At 39.6% G+C, this 9980-nt stretch overlaps 1 protein-coding gene across 2 annotated transcripts; it reads right to left on the bottom strand.

The window, feature by feature from the left end:
• Nucleotides 1-1380: 1380 nt before the first annotated feature.
• Nucleotides 1381-2539, bottom strand: LOC137007379 (uncharacterized). 2 transcript variants are annotated; one of them, XM_067368794.1, is made up of 3 exons: nucleotides 2318-2539; nucleotides 1911-2221; nucleotides 1381-1785 (listed from the first exon to the last, which is right to left on the bottom strand). In XM_067368794.1, exons 1-3 carry the CDS (start codon nucleotides 2390-2392, stop codon nucleotides 1695-1697), a joined length of 477 nt encoding a protein of 158 aa, XP_067224895.1. In that variant the 5' UTR covers nucleotides 2393-2539; the 3' UTR covers nucleotides 1381-1694. The 2 variants fall into 2 exon arrangements, with proteins under 2 accessions (XP_067224895.1, XP_067224884.1); XM_067368783.1 differs by having other exon boundaries at nucleotides 1381-2221.
• Nucleotides 2540-9980: the final 7441 nt, after the last annotated feature.

Below are 9980 nucleotides of genomic sequence, written 5' to 3'. Positions count from 1 at the left end.
AAAGATAGATGAAGATGTTAAAAAAGAGAAAAAGAAAGAATTAGACAGAGCCCGAAATAAAACGAGGGTGAATATCGGAGCGGCTTTTCAGAGGTGGAGGGAGCTACGTGTCCTGAAAGGAATAAAGACAGATGCAGAGTTAGCCACATTTCTGCTTGACAAGTAAGTATCCCTGCTTGATTTGTTTCATTTTTTACGAACTACACAACTAAAATATTTTCAAAACAGGCCTGTCAAATTATGTATGGCATGGTTTCTTGTAGATTTCAGAGTGGTCCTTTGCATATAACATCAACACCATCCAAACATCAGATGACCACGCATCCTATCCCTGCCCTTTCCAGTATTGTTGGCGACTCATCCTCAGATCGGTACGAAAATTATTGTGAAAGCCTATATTACTAAGTTCACTATGTTGGTTCAGCCTCAGCAGTATTCATGGTGTGTTATTAGATGTTTGGTCTGAAGGATTATGATGTATGATTCATTGTACAAACATAAAGACAATTGAAAATTAGAGGCAAGTTGGTAGAGACGCAGCATATAAAGTAAATTTCAATGTGTGATAAATGTTTGAAAAATCTGATTATGGTTTGACCTCCATTATTTGCTTTTCTACAGTGATGATGATTTTGGGGAGGGTCTGGGCTGCAGTGAAGTTGGGGAGACTCCTATTCAGGTTTTAGAAACAAGGTAAGTCATGCAAGATTCTTTACTTATGTCAGGATGAATTCTGGCTTAAAATATAGAACTTTTGTAGCTCTGATGTTAATCTTCTTTGTAGGTCAATAGAAAAGGATTGATGTTGGTAGGTTGTTTGTTTATTAAATTTATTCAATGCAACAGATTTAAAACTGACATAAACTATAGTAGAGAGAAACATGAAGCAAAGTTTGGGAGATTTCTTTATGTAATGTAGACGTTTCCTCAGTATTGGCTCTGTAGTCAGGCATAAAAAATATTTTTGACAAAATATAAGGATATAGTGTTGGAAGAAAAAACACTGAACTTCTGAAAGTGATTACAGTTTTTTTCCAATTGCTAACACACAATTTTTCAAACTAGTCTGGTTTTATCAAAACACTTAACACAATTCACAAAACCACACACCCAAACTGCAAAATACCTCATATATCCTGCAAAATGAAGCACTGCAACCGAAACTACACAGAGCATTATCAAAATCAAACTTTTGCATGAAATGGCACACACTTCATTCATATTACCAGATTTTTGCCTAACCACCTACACACTGTTGGGCATAATGAAAAGCACCCCCATCTTTAGTATGCTTTGCCATAATACTAAAATATGTATCAGATTGTTCACATGCACAGAAATATTTGCAGATACACACACATGCTGTTGCAACATTTTTATTTTTTTTCCTTCACTACAGTAAACAAGTCAGTACAACATAAGCACAGCAGATATATTTACATGGGACTGAACAAAAATATTCTTACAAAAAAAGTAAACTGAAAAAGAAAATTTCTGAAAAAAAATATATTACAGTAAAAAAAACAACAAAAAAAAAAGGCAAGAAAAATAATTAGGCAGCATCTTGCCGCACAGCTGGGTCTGGCCACAACGCCTCGTCAACATCACAGGCAATATCTTCCCTTGCCAGACATCGAGGGAAGAAGCGCCTTGAGTGCCTTATCCATCCCTGAATTGCACCCACATCAATCTCATCACATGCCTCTTCCATGGCCTGCACAAGAGGCATGCGCACAAAGGGCTGCCGGTCGTATACCTTCCACCGCCATGCCGAAAAGAATTCTTCTATGGGGTTCAGAAATGGTGAGTATGGTGGGAGGTATTGCACGAGAAATGTTGGGTGGTCAGCAAACCAGTTTTGGACTGGGGCTGCACGATGAAAGCTCACGTTGTCCCATACTACAACGTACCGGTTTCTTTGATGGTCTGCATCATTCATACGCTCTGGTGGTATGAGAATGTTGTGAAGTCTGTCCAGAAATGTGAGAATATGGGCTGTGTTGTATGGTCCAAGTTTGGCATGACGGTGGAGGACACCATGCATATTGGAGATGGCAGCGCACATTGTGATGTTCCCACCACGTTGGCCAGGAACATCTATAATGGCTCTGTGGCCAATGAGGTTTCTCCCCCTTCTTCTGGTCTTTGCTAGGTTGAACCCAGCCTCATCTATAAAGATGAACTCATGTGGGATTGCATGAGCATCCATTTCCAGTACTCCCTGAAAACAAAGAACAAAAATCACTCAATATGGTGTTATCCAGTACACTGGGAAACAATGTTGTGTGTAGTGTACTGCAGTCAATATAGTACTTACATCCACATATGCTCGTCTGAACTCTTTGTTTCTTTGAGAGTTTCTCTCAAACGGCACCTTATAAAGTTGTTTCATTCTGATTTGGTTTCGCTTGAGAATGCGAGCCAATGTGGACAGACTAACTCGTTGAATGTTGTTGAATAAGGTGTTGTCTTGGATGATGTGGCTTTGAATTTCTCGTAATCTGATTTCATTATTTTCCAAAACCAAGTTTACAATGGCAGCTTCCTGTACCCCGGTGAACATTTGACCCCTTCCTCCACCATGGTGTCGTCTCTCAGTCCTTTAGAAAAAATAAAATAAAAATATATATAGGGCTTGGACAATGCAGCCTAAATATTTTCCCCCACAGTAGAGTACATTGTACAGGAAACTTGTACAGTTCATGAATGGCTGATGTCATACACTAAGTAAACAGGTGTCACCCAACTGATACACTATGACATGGGGTATACTACATGTGTACTACATGAAATTTTGGTTACATACCTGTTCTCCAGTCTAAAGGTCCGGATGACAGAGGCGACAGTAAAACGGCTCAAGTTTGGCTGCACTCTCTGTCCAGCCTCACGCATTGTCAACCCATGGTTGATGACATGATCTACTAAGGTTGCTCTGATTTCATTTGAAAGTGTTTGTCTTCTTTGGCCATGAACTCCTCTACCTGCTCTACCCCTACCTCTCACTCTTCCTCCCCCTCTTATTCTCAACCTCCCTCTTCCTCTTCCTCTTCCTCTCTCTGCAATGTCTTCCATTGTTGTTGTAAAAAAAAAAGGTTCTCACCTGTGGTCTTTTCATAGTGCTTACATCCTGATTGAAGTGTTAACAATTAACCACTGAGGTGTTTGGCCAGGTGGCACATGTAATTGGCCAATTAGCTCATGTAGTGTCATTTTGAATGGCAGTGTTTTGAAATGGCAAACATGTGACTTTATGTCAGATTGTTGTGTCTTATGCAGAGAACTGTATTTAGTGAATTTAAAAAGTGCTATTTTGAAATGCAAAATGTGTGTAAAACAGAAAAGGTGTTTAGACTTTTGGAGACTTGAGAAGAAGTTTTGCTCTCTGTGTGTCAGTTTAAATAATTGTGCTGTGCATGTCATTTTAGTGTGTTAGCAATTGGAAAAAACTGTAAAACATAACTTAAAAACATAACTTAAGTATCTAAAGATTAACGGTATTCTGCTCTGTTGCTTAAATGAACAATGAAGAATGAGCTTTATTTGCTCACCCTCATGATTTTGCCCACATGACTGACTTCTGCAAAAACACGAAATATGGAAATACATTGTGAATCACTCAAGTGTGAGGAAACAGTGCGTGTAATTCGCTAATTATTAATTCTGCCAGTTTTGGTGACTAAGAACCGAGTCCAGGGGTGTCCAATCCTGCTGCAGGAGGCCTGCACTGTCCTACAGAGTTGAGCTCACCTGAAACAGATAATCAGCTTCTTACGTGGCATACTAGAAACTTCCAGGCCACTGTGGAAGTCAGTGGGGCTCGAAAACTGGTTACAAACATTCTTCAAAATATCTTCTTTTGTCTTCAGCAAAGAAATGTTTACAGGTTTAGAATCGAGGGTGAGTAAATTTCATTTTAAGTTGAATTATCCCTTTTACTTAAAATAACTTTCACAGACATCTTAATAAATAAATAAATAAATAATATCATAATAGAAGTAAGGACTAGTCCTATCTTAAGCTAAGCCCTGTCTGTGAAATCTTCCAATTAATACCAAGGTATAAAACCAGCATCTTCCCTCTTCCTGTTGTTAGTTCTTTCGGCATCCCTCCTCCTCCTTTTTGTACAGTTTTGCCTGTTATAAGGGGGGGCAATCGGAGCTCGAGTAGAATATCCATTCCGAGCCCCTCTATAGAAGACAGCGAGCCAAATCTGTTTACCACTTACGCTAAGATTATATGGACATATGAACTCATGAATTAAATATATTGTAGAAATGGGTTCCAGATGTTGGTAAATATGGACATAGTTTTCTTATTGGTGTATGTATATAATGTGATGTATTCTGTAAGAATATTAATCCAGTGTTTAATATGTATAACATTTTTGGATTTCCAGTTTAGTAGAATTATTTTCTTGGCTATAGTTAGAGAAATAAGAAGAGTATCTTTATATTTGATTGGGAGGTCATGGACTTCTCTACTGTTGCTGAGTGATTTTGAGTTAACCCATGTGACCATGATTTCTCTCTGCCTGTCACAGTTGCATTTTGTATACCATTTTCTCATGTTATATTATGAATGTTTTTCTTTGTAAATTGTAAACTATGTCTGCGCACAAATGATAATAAATGAATCTTAATCTGCATCAAGTTTTAATCTGTATCACTGCTTTCCCTGGTAGCTCAAACCACTTGAACCACTAGATTCATTTCAGGTTCACCATGGCAATGCTGACAAGTCTAATGCTTCTTTTCATCATCTTCTCCATGGGGAATGCAGAAGGTAACCAAAATATTTAATTGTAAAAACTCTTGCTATTCCATTTTAAAAGCATTATGGAAATGTACAGTGTTCAATTTACTAATATTAATGATTAATGAGGGATTTACAGTGTCAAAGTACAGATAATATAGACACATAATCACACAAACATAATATAAGCTAGATAAAATAATAATGAAAAAATAAAAACATTCTTCACTGTGAATATTACAAAAAAAGTCCTAACATTTATGTACTGGATGCAGTTCATTTAGTCATGAAATGCCCCGCTGGATGGTCAAATGTTGGACTCCGGTGCTTCAAGTACTTCCCTCAGTCGGTTAACTGGATCACAGCATAGGTGATGTGTTAGTTACAAGTTGATTTGGTCATACTTTACATTAAATAAATAAATATTATTTATATAAAGTACTTTATTTGTGTTATAAGTATACTTTATTTCTGTTATGAGTACACTTTGTGTTATAAGTACACTTTATTTGTGATTTAAGTACATTACAAAATAATTACAAGTGTCTTCAGAAAACACAAGCAATATACACTGAATATATTATTTTACAGGTAATAGTATATACTGTATGCTCAGTAAATTTGGCTTATTCCAAATACTAAACATTACACACTTTGCAGTCAATAACAATACACTTTCTTATTACTTATACTTTGTATAATAAGGTCAACATTTGAAGCGGATCAAAACCTTTAATCAAAGTTGTCCTAACTTTTTTGATCCACTTCAAATGCTGACTACTGTATTTGAATAACATAATCTCAATACAGTTGTACTACTATTTAAATACAGTTTAACACATTTTCCCAAAGTTGAATGCATTTGTTTTCAAGGCCATTAAAATAAATAAAATGTAAGAACATCACTAAGGAAGAGACATATTTCATTGACAAATCCAATAGTTTTTATTTAAACTTGGATTCAGCAAAACTTACCATGTTTTTCATTAAAGAAAAAATACAAATACTGGACCATGGTGACCCTGTATACAAATAGGCCTACACATTACACATTATATTCCATTTTCTGATGAGCTTCTCGTGTCTGATGGCCGCTTACACAGAGACAGTGACCACAGAAACTCGTGAAGAACAGCACCTGTTGACAGAATATACGGAAGATAAGGTCAGACAGCATGTTCAACTCTTTATTCACGTTTACAATAGTCTGTCTGAATCCTACATTGAACCAACACTATTTTTGAACAGTAAATGAGGATTAGCAGCAGGAACTGTATCAGAATGGCATGTCGATATTGTTTTCGGTACGTAGTCAAGCATAAAACACATTCCGGAAAACGCGAGATAGAAAATTGGACCCTTGATCCGTTTGAATGGTTTTTGGAAGCCCAAAAGTCGTGAAAAATTTCATTAACGCTTTCGTCACAGATTTAGCAGTTATGCTTCTTAAGGGAATCGCTTCTGGGAACCAAGTAGCCACACACATCATCATTAATAGATATTGATAACCAGACTTGGCGCGGGGAAGTGGACCCACACAGTCTACCAAAACGCGCTCAAACTGCTCTCCCACTGCAGGAATAGGACAGAGAGCAGCGGGTGGCACCACCTGGTTAGGTTTTCCCCCGACCTGGCAAATATGGCATGTTTTACAGTACTTTGAGACATCAGTTTTTAATCCTGGCCAGAAGAAAAGTTGGAGCACTCGGTTATAGGTTTTATTAATTCCCAAATGTCCAGACCAAGGATGATCGTGAGCTAAACTCAATACATGCTGTCGAAATTGCGAGGGAACCACAATTTGATGCACCACATTCCAATCATCTGCCTGCTCAGCACTCAACGTACTGCTCCATTTACGCATCAGCACGGCGTCACCCCAATAAAAATGTTGATTATGCGGCGACAATGAACTGTTTTCAGCACTCGCACGACATTTTTGTAAGGTCTGATCATTTTTCTGCGCATCAATCAAGGCTTCACGTGAAATTGACGCATCAGCAACCAAATCAAAGTACACGTGTGAACCCTGCGACACTTTAGCATCATCTAAAGATTCTAAAGCTGCATCATTCCCCAGAATTTCCGAGAAAAAAAGAGTCACCAAGGTTAGTATCTTGAACGTCACGTTTTGCTTGTGCTCGTGTCGTAACAGCACTTATGGAAAACACATCAGGCAAAGTTTCAGCAAGTACATCAGAGTGCGTATCTCTGCACAGAGCATCAGTCACTTTTAGGACCGGCATAACCTTACCACCAGCGATATCATTTCCCATTATAAAATCAATACCTTTCAGAGGTAAAGATGGGCGAACTGCGACTTCAAAACACCCAGATGCCAATTCAGAAGTAACCCATATACGATGGAGAGGAACGGTTACAAACCCCATTTCAATACCCTGCACAATCGTGCTGGTTTCACACGCGGAATCCGCAGAAAAATCTAAAACGTTCGACAGTATAAAGGACTGAGATCCTCCAGTGTCACGCAAAATTCACACTGGTTTACGACTTTCGACGCCATTCAAAGACACAAATCCATCAAACACAAAAGGCTGGAAACAGGGATCAAGAAGTGAAGTAGTGCCGGATGAAGAGACAGTTTTGACCAAAACGGTACCTCGAGGTTGAACAGACTCTTGTCGCTCATTTTTTCGTTTTAGGCTATGACATTCGGCCATCACATGTCCCAGTTTGTGACAATAACTACACTCTTTACGGAATTTCGGATTATTAGGAACCCATTTACTTTTACCATCAGAGACCGTCTCATTCTCCTTTGGTACTGAACCTCCAAAATCACTTGAACGCTTAAAAAACACAATTTTGTGCATCAGAGCACATTCGTCTGCTAATACAGCAGCCTCCTGCACCGTACTGACTTTTTGTTCATTTAAATACAAAGCAGTGCGCTCTGGAACGCAGTTCTTAAATTCCTCGATCAACATTAACTCTCGCAGAGAAGTGTAATCCGTAACCTTACACGCTTTAATCCAGCGGTCAAACAACATTCCTTTCTCACGAGCAAACTCGACATAAGTTTGAGACGCGGATTTCTTCGTGGTACGGAAACGTTGTCGATAATGCTCGGGGACCAACTCATACGCCCTCAGAATTGCATTTTTCACGGCTTCGTATTGAACGCTCTCTTCTAACAAAAGAGATGCACACACATCTTGTGCCTTACCTGTTAGTTTACACTGTAACATCAATGGCCAAACTTCAGTTGGCCACTTCAAAGCACTCGCGATTCGTTCAAAAGCTTGAAAGTAAGCTTCCATTTCTTTCTCACGAAAAGGTGGAACTATCGAGATATTTTTAGCCACGTCAAAATGAGGAGGCGATACAACTGCAGACTCGGATACATTACCTGACGGAACAGAGTTATTGGAGACAATATTCAAATTTGATGGACCAGCAGCTGCCACAGAGTCATCATTCAAACTGGATGTTTTAGGAATTGTTTGTTTAGAAAGATCTTGAGCAGCCTGCAACTCCACCTGCCGAAGTCGCACTTTTGTATCAGCATCAGTTCGATACATTTCAATCTGGCGTTTTAAATCATCTTGTCTCGCCTGAGCTCGATCCTGAGTCTCTAATTGTAGACAAGCTAAATGAACTTTTAAACGCAAATCCGAACGAAATTCAGGCGATGCCTCAGTAGAAAGAGAAATCGGTTCGAATTGAGGCATTGAAAATGGTGCACCTACCTCCGCACCAGTAGTCACTGGAGTAGGCTGATCACCAACCGGTACTCGTGAAGGACTTCCTGCAGCAGTTATCGCGGGACCAGCTACTTCTACAGAAACTGCTTCCAATGAAGGAAAAACCCCTTTGTCAACCAAAGCTGACACAATACAAGCTTTTATTGCCGCTTTATGCTGTGTTTTAGAAACAGAAATCTCATAACGCTGAGCAATCAGAAACAGATAATTTTTTTGACACGCCTCTAACCCCTCAACACTAGGCTGATCTATGAATTTGTTCAAATCAAAAGTTGCCATTTTTACAAAACCGGTGTGGGAACAAATAAGGAAAATCCACACACACTCCGGACCTACCTACCTAGCCAGAAGTCTAACTACCTCCTATAGCTAGTCTTCAGAGGGTACCGATTAAGAGATTGCTCTCTCCCCCGGAATACCTCCAAACAAAATAAACTTAAATAATAAAGAAAACAACAAACAGTAAACCGTAGCCAGAACTGGCGCTAAGCACAGCCCTGTTGGCTTGAACTCTCGGAAAACAATAGTAAGTATTCCCCCATTTATGTAACGAACCCCACTTTCAAAGAGCTTGCTAGGGAAGGGGGTAAGCAACATAAAAGGACACACGAGACAAAACATTTATCCGTTTATTAATGCCGCAGCACTCGCGTATCACAGGCAACTGTTCAGGTAGTATAGAACCAGCTCTCTGATACAATGAACATGAAATCAACAAAATAAAACAAAAATAAGACAAACAAAAACAGCTTAGTCACATCAGCGGGCCATCCGGATGCACACAGAACTCGTCGGACAGAAGCTTACCGCACGAGCCCTCTCTCTCAAGAGTGTGCCACGCTCACGTAGAGCTAAAGACAGTGGCAGTGGCGGCTACACGACAGGTGTTGTAGTCATTGGGGGTTCCCAAATGCGCACCACGCTCACATAAAGCCAAAGACAGTGTCAGTGGCGGCCTGGTGACTGGAGTTGAAGTCGTTGGAATTTCTCAAGCGTACACCACGCTCACATAGAGCTAAAGACAGCGGCAGTGGTGACCTGGCGACTGGAGTTATGATGGAAACAGCACAAGTTCGATACTCAACAGCACACCCTTCACATCCATTCTATCTCCTCTTATAACCAGCCCAGCGCGTCGTAAATTAATGGGCCGCAGGTGCACAGGGGCGGAGCTTACCCTCGGGAGAAGAGAAAGACCAAAATTAATACAAAGAAAAAATACACACCACACTAAACAAAAAATGAATACAATGGCTTGGACCGTAACACAAGAATCTTTTGTAGAGGCAGAGAGAGAGTGTTTCTGAAGCTGCAGAATCAAGTCAGCTTAAAGTATCGGGAGTTACTGCCAAAGTAGGAAATGCTGAAGGCATAATTGTTGATGATAGCGCTGATGCTGGGGCTGAACAGATCTCAAACACATCCTCCTCTCTCAAAAATAAAACTTACTGCTACATTTGTGGAAAACTACAGACAAAGTTTACACATCACCCAAAACGTCAT

This window comes from Chanodichthys erythropterus, chromosome 3, assembly GCF_024489055.1.
Source record: "Chanodichthys erythropterus isolate Z2021 chromosome 3, ASM2448905v1, whole genome shotgun sequence".
In the NCBI taxonomy this organism is placed as follows: domain Eukaryota; kingdom Metazoa; phylum Chordata; class Actinopteri; order Cypriniformes; family Xenocyprididae; genus Chanodichthys; species Chanodichthys erythropterus.
Note: the sequence above shows the minus strand (reverse complement) of the source record. Positions and strands in the feature narration are given on the sequence as shown.

Excerpts from the sequence above, each read along its gene's own strand:
- LOC137007379 (XM_067368783.1), bottom strand. The coding sequence starts at position 2,392 with ATGAAACAACTTTATAAGGTGCCGTTTGAGAGAAACTCTCAAAGAAAC. Across the intron at positions 2,222-2,317 it reads TCAGACGAGCATATGTGGAT|GGAGTACTGGAAATGGATGC; the intron begins GTAAGTACTATA and ends CTTTGTTTTCAG.